A 12880-nucleotide genomic window follows, 5' to 3' on the forward strand; every position below is an offset into this window, starting at 1 on the left:
GGACCTGATTGCCTACATTTTGCCCTGCCCAAGTCTGGGCTTGTCAGAATTACTTATTTATTCATTTAGACTTTATTGGGTCAGACAGATCTTAATAATGTATGAAATGTTGCCAAGATAAAAAAGGAAATTGAGAACTAGCCTAACCTGCAAGATCCTGTAAGCCTCTTTGTCTCTCCTGTGCCTGAGGACCATACGTGTGGCTCCTGTGCCATTTTTCAGAGCCTCGAGCCCTCATCGTGACCTCTGTACTGTGCTCCTTATTCTAGCACCAGCCACAGACTTTGTCTTCCTCTAGCCTATGGGTTAGTAGGATGACACCAATGAAAATGAAAGAAACCCAAGGGATTAAACATTGAATAAATATGCTTTATATCATTTCCTCTGAGGAAGATGAGAAATAACTAATAAAACATCCTTTGAAAGAAACAAATGCCATATAAATGTCCTGTCATCATCATTCTACCTGCCACAATGAAATAACTGACAAGCTTTCTGTCCTGCATGCTGCTGGCAATGAGAAGTCATTTGTGTAATATCCTGGACATAAGAACATAGGATGTAAAAACATCGGGTCATAAAATGCTCGGCATCTTATTGTAAAAAATTATGCGTATAATATAGCAAGTATCCTTGGCCTTTACTCATCTTGCCCACTATTTTCCTAACAGGGAGGATTGTGATTTGGGGCATCAGAAAGGCAAGCTCAGTCATTTCTCTGACCTTCGTAAAATAAAATCCCTTTGTGCGCTCAGCAGATCATCTGTCTTGCACATGTACAGTGAGGTTCTTACCCATTTGGGGCTCATTTTGAGTGCTCCCTCAGCTGTGTATTGACAGAAGAGGAATAGGTAACACAGCTTTTGATGAAGAGATTTGGTTTTAAGTAGCCAGTTGTTTTCCTACTCTACGCCTTGCCTTCCTGTATCTTTTCAGATTCAATGCCTTGTTAATGTTAGAGCATATCTTAGCATGAAATTGCCTACAAGAATTAAGAAAGAAACAAGCAGTCCTACAATAGGAATTAAGGGTAGTCTATCCACCTTATTCAATTCTAATAATCATATAATTGTTATGTTCCCAAATTTCTAGTGAAGTATGATTTTGATGAAGAAAAATATGAATATGTTATGCTTATGTGTATTTATATAATGTGTGTATAATTACACTAAATATGGCCATGTCAAAAACCATCTATGTACTCATATTATGTGTACATGTGTGTGTTTTGCCATGGCCTTATTAGTTTTAGGACCATCTGAAGTATGTGGGTCTTTGTCACTTTGCACATATCACAGTTAGGTTAGTTACAATTTGGAGTCTTTTTGCCTAAGGCTTATACTTTTAATCCTGACCCCATGTCTATTGATCAGAATAATTGACAGATGTCGTAGAGTACTTCTTTGAACTTTACTGTTTGGATGAGTGCATATGCATCCATGAATTCTCTCATAGAAAGTTAGATGGCAGTTCTGGCATCGTATGTTACCGAATCCTCACATCTCTGTTTTCATGTCATTTTTGAATAATTCTATAATGTATGTCTTGTTGAATTAAAGCAGCTTACACCATCAGGTGATTCCTTAAACATTTGGGAGTTTTGGGATTTGAAAGCAGGCAGACCTGAGCTTGCCTGCCTCTTTACTATTTACTAACTATGTTATGTTAAGTGAGTTATTACTTAACTGCTCAGAAATTTACTTATTTTAATCCATAAAACATAAATGATAATAATAGGACCTAACACTTGGAATTTATTAAAGATTTTAAAACAAATGTGCATAAATCTTACAACCCAGTTTTGGTACATATAAGCAGTCAGTAGAGGAAATCATTGTTCTTTCCTCTACCTAACTGCACATTTGACACAAGATGGTCAGCATCTCAGACCACCTGCTTTGCCCAGGCACTAATCATGAGAGTTGGCCTGACTGGCATTTTGCTTGTGGGATGAAATGTGTTCTAACTAGGTACTGTCTGCCTTCTGCTCCAGCCACATCAACAGGAAGACACAATATGAGAACCCAGTTCTAGAAGCCAAACGGAAGAAGCAGCTTGGGCAGCAGCCGCAGCAGCAGCAGCAACAACAGCAACAACAGCAGCAGCAACAGCAGCAGCAGCAGCAGCCATCAGAAGGTTGGCTCTCTCCTGATCTGTGGGCTGAGGAGTGCAGGGCAAAGCCTTGGCACTGACACCCCCGTGTGGTCAGAACTGGCCTGCACGGTCAAGTCCTCCTGCTGCCCTAAGGACTCAATGTCCTGCTGGGAGGAATACAGAGCTGCCACAGTCCCTGCCCTAGAACCCAGATAGTTCAAGTGGGAGACCCCATTCACAGGCACCAAAATTTCCACTTTAATTTAGAAAGGACCTTTAATTTAGATTGGAGAACTTTCTGATGGTGAAAGAATTCGTTTTCCCCAGCAACCTTTGCACAGCAACTGGTGTTTAACTCTAAACCACTTTTAGCATCTTAGGGGGAAGTTACCAGGTATGAAACTGGCTTTTGCTTTTAGTGCGTTTACATGGAAATATCACAAAAAGCTGATGATTCAACAGCTTTTTAAAAATTGCAAGTTAATTCATGCTCTCTGTAAAAATATGAACAACTTATGAGTGTAGAATATGAAAATTTCCCCTACTTGCTTCCAAACCATTCTTATAGATAAAAACTGCATAGAAATTTTCAAGGGATATACAAATATGCATGTTTTAACAAAAAATAAGATATTTTATATATGTATCCAGTGGGTTGGCCAAAAAGTTTGTCATGGTTTTTTTTGTGTGTGTGTGTAAGATGGCTCTAGTAGCACTTAGTTTTCTTTAACTTCATTCAAAACAATTTTGTTAGATTGTATTGTGACAGCTGTTGTATAAGCATGCATTTACAAAAATCTTAATCAACTTTTGTGAATTTTTATGTAGTCATTTTAATATTGAAGGAAGAAGGTATACAACATTTTCAGCATATTATGCTTTATTATTTCAAGGAGGGTAAAAACACAACTGAAACACAAAAATAGGTTTGAACAGTATATGGGGAAGGTTCTGTGACTGATCGAACGTGTCAGAAGTGACTTGCATAGTTTTATGCTGGAGACTTTTCTCACTGGATGTTGCTCCATGGTTGGGTAGAGCAGTTGAAGTTGATGGCAGTCAAATTAAGACATTAATTGACAACAGTCAATGTTACATCATGTGGGAGATAGCCAACATGCTCAAAATATCCAAATCAATAAAGTTTTTGGTAAAAATGAAAAACATGTCTTTTATTTTATGGAAAAACCTAAATGAACTTTTTGGCCAACCCAATATTTAAGTTTTGTGACCTGTTTTTTTTCCACTTAAATATATTCCTTGCATATATTTCAAAGTTGGTTAATATTGATTTATCTCACAATTTTTAATGGCTGCATTATAGTCTATGATATAAATGTCACCACTTCATTTAGCCATCTGTTTGTCAATAGATGCTTAGGCTTTTCCCAGTTTTTATTTCACTCTTTCAAAACAATGGGCTTAATACACCCCCAGTATAACACATGAATGTCAAATATAACACTTTTTATAATGTTGCATATAATAAAAATAAATCATAGATGGAAATAGGCATACTTTTTGTGCACATGGGCAATGCAGTAAATTTTGCGGCCTCTGTTCATACGGTCTCTTTGCGACTCCACGTGCTGTCTGTAGCTGGTGGGAGCAACTCTACAGACGGCACGTGCACAGGTGGGCCTGCCTGTTCTCCAGTGCTGGCTTAGAGATGGACACTGACATTTAGGCTTCATTTAATGTTCATGTGTTATGAAATATTCTTCTTTCTATTTTCAACCATAAAAGTCATTTTGGACTCACAAGTTATATAAAATCAGGCATTAGGCCCAGTTTGGCCCTTTGGCTATAATTTGCTAACCACTGCTATAGACTGTTTTTTAGAGAGAGAAAAAAGAGAGAGAATGCTCACCTATTGAAAAGTTCTTTCTACCTCAATTTCTTTTCTATTTTTAAAAAATGTTTTTTTAATATTTTTCCTCAGCTGGTAAAACTTGGTAGTGTTAGTAGAGTTTGGGGAATGGGAGTGTTCAGTTGAATGTGTGAGCTGAGCTGGAAAGGAACTTCGGGGTAAGTGTCAAGGGTCACTCACTGAGTTATTTCTGGGTCTCCAAGGGGAACGAGACTATAGTGAGGGGCCAGTTTGGACTTCAGAGATGATAGGAGAGAGCACCTTAGCAGATTCACCATCACTACCTCAGCTGGCTTAGCAGCCAAGCCCATGTCTCAGCTGTGTTACAGAAGTGTCTTCCTTACTGGGCTGACTTCAGTTAACTGGATCTTTTCAGATGTTTTTGACTTGGTTTCACTTTGGAATCTTCAGCCAGAGAAAACTAGAGACTTATTGATTATATCATAATATTTCTATCCACAAGGTCTTAGGAAAAAAAGAGACAGAGAGAGAATCTTGAAATTCTTAACAGAGTAGAATCAAATACCTTTTTAAAAAAAAAGTTATTGTCCCCTGGTTTTATTGGTTTGGGCAGTTTTATAATGAAGAAAAAGGTGAATCCTAAGTGAGCTATTATTTCCTGTCTTGCAGAATGGACAGAAGACCACTCATCGCTCGTGCCTCCTGGTATTCCCACCCACCCCACAAGCAATCCGGAGCCTGCCAGAGAAGCTCCACTTCAGGGTAAAGGGTTTTTATAATCACATCACTGTTTCAGCTCAAAAACCTGATTTTTAAAGGTACTTTAAGGAGTGGAATCTTGTAACTCCCGACTCATTCTTTTGATAGTAAAAACCATAATGATTGGAATTCCAAAGATATCATTAATCAGAACTTTCAAAAAAGATTAGAAACTTTTCTCTATGAATTTCTACAGCTATTTGTAATGCTATAAAATTAATGACTACTTGTCATCAAGGATCAATTAAGCCAGGGTTTCTCAGCCTCATCACAGTTGACATTTGGGGCCAGATAATGCTATGTTGGGGCTGTCCTGTAGGATGGTTAGCATACAGGGCTCACCTCCTAGGCACCAGGACCACCCTCTCCCTGTTGTAATAATCAGACGTGTCTCAATTGTGTCATCCAGAGTGGTGAACCATTGATTTAGAGACCACAGATACTTAACAATTTTGTTAACTAAGGTAAATTGAAAACTAAGCATTAGATAGTTCAGGATTCTAGTCAACATATTTGCTTTTAATCAAAACTTTTCTGTACATTTAAAATGGTTTAATGTTTTACATTCTCATTGCTGATTCTTGCTACAGTTTTGGCATTTATACACGTTTTACAGCATTTCATGGGGGCTTACTTTTCTGTATTCACAAAACGTTTGATCCCCTAGAGAGGCTCATTTTTGAAAATTGAAAGCTCCCAAATCTTGCTACTTCCAGGCCTCATTACTCTTCAATGATAAAAAAAGGTTCTCGGGTTTAATTTTTTTTAAATAAGAATAGAACAAGCATCATATTTGATAGAGTTGAGGAATGTTTGTGGTACAGAATTGTTAAAAAGACTATAAAACGTGTTCCCCATTTTTAGAGAGATATAAATAAGTAGAATAATTATTTTCTCTAATTTTTATTCCTCCATTATAATTATCATAAGAAAGAAATTGTTTCCCTGCTAGCTGATATTGTCATGAGATTGGTATTAATATCAACTTATGTAAAATAAGTTCTGCTGGCTTGGATGTACTTTTTTATGATGATAATGGTTTTAATAAAGATATAACATAGTAAGTGATAACATTAATTAATATCAACATGATTGTGGCCTTCTTCATAGTTTTTAAATATAGAACTTCTTCAGCAACCTCATGTTGTCTTATTTCCCCCTCTCCTGGTAAGTTAGCTACACTGCCTCTTCAATTCCTTGAACCTCTCCTTAGTTCCTTAAAGCAGCAGAACTTAGACCATGTCAGAGCCTTTGCATATGCTATTCCCTCTTTAGCTGTCTTTTCCTGCTGGTGTTTGCTAACTCCTACCCATCTTAGGATATTGCTAGATTCTCCTGTTATATTCAGTCTTCCCAACTTATTCTCATTTATAGAATTTAACAGTTTATAATTGTTTCTTTGTGTTCAGCTATTTGACAATAGTTTTCTCTTTAGACTTTAAATCCCACAGAGCAGGAGACTGTTTGTTTCACTGTAGGGTATTCCAAACTAGGCAGAGTTCCTTTGATATCAATTCATTGCGGAGTGAAAGAATGTAGGTATATATGCATACATACATGCATGCATGCATACATACAAAGCAGCCCAGCTTCCTTAAAGAATTGTCTTAGAGGTTAAATAAATTAAAGCTTTAAAGGTTCAAATCTGGGTGCCTAAAACTTAGTGCACCAATGAGGTAAGGGTCCAAAGTTACTTACCTGTGTTAGGAGCTTCATCTCAGATTCCTTCTTTTTTCTAAACCTTCTTTTCTTTCTTTTCTTCTTTGACTCTTTTCATTCCCACTTGGGCTTGGCATTTGGGTTTGGGGGAGACTCACTGCACTCTCCCTGGGGACCATGCAATTCTTCCAGCCGTTCTGCTATGCGTCTCAATGCTGAGCCTGGTCTTTCAACAGTTAACTGCACCATGGAAGCTGTACTGGACAGCGGTGGTGTCCAGGGCCTTCACACAGTAGTGCCAAGAATGGTACCAACCTGACAGGGAAGCAGGCACCCAAAGGTTGTTCAAAAGTAGATTCGAGGACCAAGATGCAGAGGATTCTGATTCAGTGAATCTGGGGCAGGCCCTAAAAATGAGTACATTTAATAAAGAGCTACACAGTGAGATTCTCTCCCATAACCAGATATTACAACTGGCAGCTAACCAGGACCTCCCAGAAAATGACATGTACCAGGGGCTACAGCAGAGAGAGCTCCAAATTCACTGCTTGTGGGTAGAAAGACATTGCTTTTCCCAAGCTTCATTAACTGATGACTCTCCCATACATAAAACACGATAAAATGTGTATAGGTGTGAAACCCTCTGATCTGCTCTCCCTTGTTAAGCCTTTAAAAGGAGGTTGGTGGTCAACTTCAAACTTCAGCTTATGACTATGATAAGTTTAAAACATACTAAGGTCAAAATATGCTAATTCCCTTTAAAAATTCATTCAGATAAACTGCCAGGTACATTTTCACCTTTTCTAACTTCACCTATAATAGGAGTAGAAAGCTTAAACACACACCCACCTCCTCCAGCCTTCTCAAAGACACGTTAAATCTTATTTCCTTGTGCTGTTGTTTGTTCATTCATTCAGCGCATGTTTTTTGAGCACATAAAATGAAGGGGACAGTATTCTGCACACTGGACGTACAAGCAGAGATCTGCACAGTTTAGTAGTCCCGTGTGTGTGCACACGTGTGCTGCCCCGACACAGGGGCAGGGACAGTGAGCCAAAATGCCAAACCAGTAAGAGAGACCTAAGACTATTTAGTGGCGATAAATGCTAAGGACAACAAAAAAACAAAAGGGGATTGAAATGTTGGAGAAGGCATTGCAATTTCTCCTAAAGCGGTCAGGAAGGCGTCACTGAGAAGGTGATGGCTGCTGGTGGCCTGGCAGTGTTCCCTGTAAGCCCTTGCACAGCCTGTTCACACACACCACAAAGTAATTTGGGGGGGTCATCTCATTTGTCCTCAGTGGATGATTCCCATGGCAGCTATGGATCATTACCGTGCCATGATTCCCACAAGCCTTGGCTGCCATTTACGTGGCCTCCTGGTGCCTTGGCAGACAGCCTTACATGGGGAGCCTGCTATGTCTTTGCTTCCCTTAGCTATGGTGATGGGGCCTGTCAAGCGTCCACCAGCCTTGGGACTTCCCCAGAGAGGAGGAGCTTGAGAAGCAGACCTGTGACTCCAATTTAAGAGGCAATTTAAAGAGCCTCTGTAAGAGCCAGAAACTTTTGAAATGTGCACAACTTTTGAGAAATGATATGTGTTCCACGAGACATTTTTTAAAAAGGCCTTTTAGTTAAAGCTAACCAAAACTAACTTTCTGGGTGCCAGGCTCTGGAGCAAGGGTTTTAGAGATTTTTTTCTCCTGTTTTTTTCTTAAATAAAAGCTTTGATAGGAAAGACACAGAGCACATGGGGAAACTGTGGGAAGGACAAGACAGGAAGTATAATTAGGAGAATTGAAAGAGTCTGAGCTTTTGGGATAACCAGAGAAATACCAGTAAGTTTCTAAATTACATTGAGATGCCAACTAACAAAGCACAAAACTGTTGGTTTCTGTACAACATGTTTTTTATAACTGTTATCAAGAAAATTCAATAAAACATTACGCAGCATGTTTGGAGGTTATCTAGCTATATATCTATTAATTTATTTTCAATAAAATAACTGAATTTGGAGTTATATGACTCTTGTCAGTATTTCACTTAGTTTAGGTTTTTACTTTGTTTTATTTTTTAAAAATATTCCAAACTACTTTTCTAAACCTCTTTTAACTTTTTATTTACTTGTTTTTTGATGTGTGGGTGTGAACTTGGGGCCTCATACACGGCAAAGCATGCACTATACCACTGAGCTACCTCTCGACCCCTAAGTTTGTTTCAAACAATACATTTTAGCGGTGTACATGTCTAGACTATTTAACAGATTGTTAAAAGTTGCAAATTAACAGGAAAAATCAGTTGAGTTTGGAATTTAAATCAAAGTAAAATTATAACTCTTCTCATTTTGAAAGTAGTGATTGTACATTTTTAGCAAATTATTCTTTGTGTCCATATGTTTCTTAGTATTCTCTATGTTTTTTCAGAAGGAGTTTTCTGTTTAATTAAAAGCTAAACATTTTGCTGATTTGGTTTTACAAATGGGAGCCAACCTCAAAGCAATACATTAGAAGCTATATTGCAAAGTATGTACAATAACAACACAAAAGACACAAAGCAAAGGCCCCCTCTTTCTGTGGAGGGCCCTGTGGCAGTTCCACTGCTGTCAATCCACGTGGACTGAGACCATGGGCAGTGTCAGGTGATGGACATCAGCTTGATTCTTCTCTTATATTTCCTTTTGGATCTCCATGCTGACAGACTGTCAGTTCCATGTGCCCCTCTTAAACGAAGGGACCGAGAATCACCCCAATTATGGAAATCAAGAGAGGACTCTCTTAGACACTTATGTTCCTAAATGCCCCAGCACAAGAGCTTGGAGAATTATCCTTAAGTTGTATCACCTCATATATAGTTCACTGTTTCACTCCTCATGACTTTCTTTATGCTTTTCTTGTTTTCATCTAGGCAAACCCTTTTTTACACGAAACCCTTCAGAGTTGAAAGGCAAGTTCATTCACACAAAGCTGCGGAAGAGCAGCCGTGGCTTTGGCTTCACGGTTGTTGGCGGCGATGAACCCGATGAGTTTCTGCAGATCAAGAGCTTGGTTCTAGATGGTCCTGCTGCTTTGGATGGCAAGATGGAAACAGGTAGAGAAACCATATGACTGAACAGCATTCCTTGTGTGGTGAGACTTCTGCCCAGCACTCAAACAGGACCAAACAGTAGTGTGATTTCATGAGTTTATAAATCTCCTGTGAAAACTTTACATGAGCAGAGTTCCTACTCTATGTAAATGCATTCCCTGGTATAGAGGAAAACCTTAGAAGCCATTTCAACTTTGGGGAGCTCTTCTGGTGCTATTGAGTAGAGTAAAGCAGGAATTTCCTAAAATTGTAGATCTGTTTGAGTAAATAAATTCTGAACTTGGATTTCTGCAGTGAGAATTTGTTTTAGAAGAAAGCTCCAATGTTCTTTTCAGTGATCTTATATTCTTACTGGCAGGGAAGACACTAGACTCTAAAAGAATGCCTTATTAGCCACTAGAATAAGTAATAGAAGTAGTCTCTTTGTGTCCTAGTATATACCACCCCCAAATTCAGCTTCAGTTCAATTTCCTATTGGTAGACATTTATATTATTATGTTGATATAAATTTTCTGTGTATTGTTTTAACCCCCAAACTCTTACCTTTTGCAGGAGATGTAATTGTCAGTGTGAATGACACTTGTGTTTTGGGACACACGCATGCACAAGTTGTGAAAATCTTCCAGTCCATTCCTATCGGTGCCAGCGTGGACCTTGAACTCTGCCGAGGTTATCCATTGCCTTTTGACCCAGATGACCCCAATACGAGTTTAGTGACCTCAGTGGCCATTTTGGATAAAGAACCAATTATCGTGAATGGGCAAGAGAACTATGATTCGCCTGCCAGTCACAGCAGTAAAACAGGCAAAGTCAATGGCATGAAGGATGCCCGGCCAAGCAGCCCAGCAGACGTGGCTTCAAACAGTTCCCATGGTTACCCCAATGACACTGTCTCTTTGGCTTCCTCCATAGCCACTCAGCCAGAACTTATAACTGTTCATATAGTCAAAGGGCCAATGGGCTTTGGTTTTACTATCGCCGACAGTCCTGGTGGGGGCGGCCAGAGAGTGAAACAGATTGTTGACAGTCCAAGGTGCCGAGGTCTGAAAGAAGGGGATCTTATCGTGGAAGTGAATAAGAAGAATGTGCAGGCTCTGACTCACAACCAGGTCGTGGATATGCTGATCGAATGTCCAAAGGGAAGTGAGGTCACATTGTTGGTGCAACGAGGAGGTATGTAGGTTTATTTTGTTCTTTAATTTTTTTTTAACCCATAACCCATTGTCTAATTTAACTGGTTTTCAGTTGGCTATTTAGGACTTTTTAAATGTCTCCTTTTCTAAAGTTGTTTTTATTTAAATGTTTGGAAATGCATTCAAAATATTTTCTGATTTCTTCTAATGCTAGCATCTTTAGAATAAAGGTTGTGTTTATACATTAGGTTACATATGTGCAGCTAGAGTGATACTCTTAAATATAAATCAGATTGTATCTTTTAATTACCATTAAGATTTAAAAACTTTTATCCTTTAGTTCTCCTGAACCTGGCCTGCCCAGCATGCATGCTAAACATTGCTTCTGGCCACTCTTCCCACACCTTTCTCCCCTGCTCACTATACTTTAGTTACCTGGCTTCTTTTCTGAAGTGCCTTTTGAGCTCCAGGCCCCTTATGTCTCAGAGCCTTTGCTCTTCCTGGCCCCTCTGCTTGACATGCACTGTTCCCCACTCTTCCCTTCGCTGTCTCAGTCTCATTCACTTATCACTCCTGAGAGAAGGCTTCACGTATCACTTATCTAAAGTAGAATCCCAACACCTCCTTGTAATCTCTACTTCATTACCTCATTTCTTCATAGCCTCCATCATGATTGTCACAAGTTGTTGATTTGTATATTTATTCTTTGCTGCTCTTTTTTTCATTAGAATGTAAGATATATAAAGTCAGGGACCATGTCTGAATGTAGATAGCTATATCTCCAGCATTTAACACAATATCTGGCTCCTGCTAGGTATTCATGAATATATAGGTATTGAATAAATGAATGAGTATGTGATTGTCTATACTTGTCAGGAACCACAGCTCTGCCAATGTTATTTAAAACATATCTCAGCATACCCATGATTTAATGAAGTGGTTAAGGATCTCAGAGAAGTGGGATATGCTAAGTTTTGAGACATCTGACTTCCTCATTTCCCCTGCCTTCATGCTCCACCCTCGCTCCACCAGAACTCCCAGGACCTCACACTGAGAGATATTTTCCACAATGTTGAAGTATCTTATTTCTAAATATGTACTTGTGACTAGTCTTGATTGATCACCTCACACAATGTGCCTGAGATTGATTGTCCCCTCAGTCCTTGCCAACATGATTTGTTTCATGCATAGCATATTCTGACCCTCTGAAAAGGGATGAGGAACCAGGCTTTCATTTTCTCTTGGCTCCATTGCAGCAGTGGCACTCATTCCTGTCATAGCAGCCTGTTCTCATGCTCTTGTGAAGCCGTGCATTCTGTGATCAAAATGATGAGTGTCATTGGAAGGAAACCCAAAATTCAGAGCAGCTGTCTGTGGGAATTGAAATGCTCAATCTTTCGTGAACAGTTATAAAAGCCATTGTGCAGATGTGATTCTTAAAAATGTTTCCACCCATACAACTTTGAAGTCTCTTGTGTCTAGATCACTTGAGTGTAAGGATAATGATGATAATACCTGGCACTTGCACATAAATTAGCAAATTACAAAGCACCTTCATACTGTCACACACCTCTCATTTTTACCATGTCCCTGATAGACAGGAAGGTGCCAGCCCATGGTATGACTGAGAAGTCCACCTCCAGTCTGTAGTTTGCAGTCTGGTCCTCTGCCTTACTGCACTCTGGAAAATACTGATTTTCACATAATTGTTGATCTCTGTAGTTAGCAACTTGGAAAACTTTCAGCAATCTTTAGTTCATTGGGGCATCTCTGATCCTGCATATTTGATCATCACAAAGCACTCTGCTCTGCTACCTAATTTATTTGTCCTTCTTTTGTCAATGTGTTCAGTTTACCTTTTTTTGTTAGATTCACTTTTAAGGGGACCAAAAAATACAGTCTCATCACAGTCTACTAACTAACAGTGATTACTGGAATCATATTATAATGAATATGCCCAAACTAGCAAACAATTGATTATAAAAACATATCTCTTGATTTCAAATGTTTGCATTCTCTCTTCTTAATTTCTGAGACCTTCTTTTTGTTAGTGCCATTATATTTTATATTAATTAAATTAATATGGAAAGACCAAGAATATACTGCCTCATTAGTCAATATCTGCATAGTTTACTCCAGGACCTTAATAATTTAAGATAACTGTAACATCACCAGTCTTTAAAATATACCATATGCATTGTGTTTGATTCTCATGTAGGACAGAAAGTTTGAACATGTTCAGTTGGCAGGCCAGCAGTAGGCTACTATTAATCTTTCTGGGCAACATATAAATATATCTGTTTCTGCCACACATTAGTTAT

At 38.8% G+C, this 12880-nt stretch overlaps 1 protein-coding gene across 14 annotated transcripts in view; it reads left to right on the top strand.

Moving 5' to 3' along the window:
• Positions 1-12880, top strand: part of MAGI1 (membrane associated guanylate kinase, WW and PDZ domain containing 1) — a 627829-nt gene that overhangs the window by 539820 nt on the left and 75129 nt on the right. For all 14 annotated transcript variants that reach the window (XM_053669009.1, XM_053669011.1, XM_053669012.1 and 11 more), the window contains 4 exons: positions 1994-2136; positions 4595-4687; positions 9247-9429; positions 9979-10599. In XM_053669009.1, coding sequence (XP_053524984.1) covers positions 1994-2136; positions 4595-4687; positions 9247-9429; positions 9979-10599 — 1040 coding nt within the window. The remainder of the gene's footprint in view (positions 1-1993; positions 2137-4594; positions 4688-9246; positions 9430-9978; positions 10600-12880) is intronic.

The sequence above is a fragment of the Artibeus jamaicensis genome, unplaced genomic scaffold (assembly GCF_021234435.1).
Source record: "Artibeus jamaicensis isolate MK-2021 breed Jamaican fruit bat unplaced genomic scaffold, CSHL_Jam_final contig_519, whole genome shotgun sequence".
Lineage (NCBI taxonomy): Eukaryota > Metazoa > Chordata > Mammalia > Chiroptera > Phyllostomidae > Artibeus > Artibeus jamaicensis.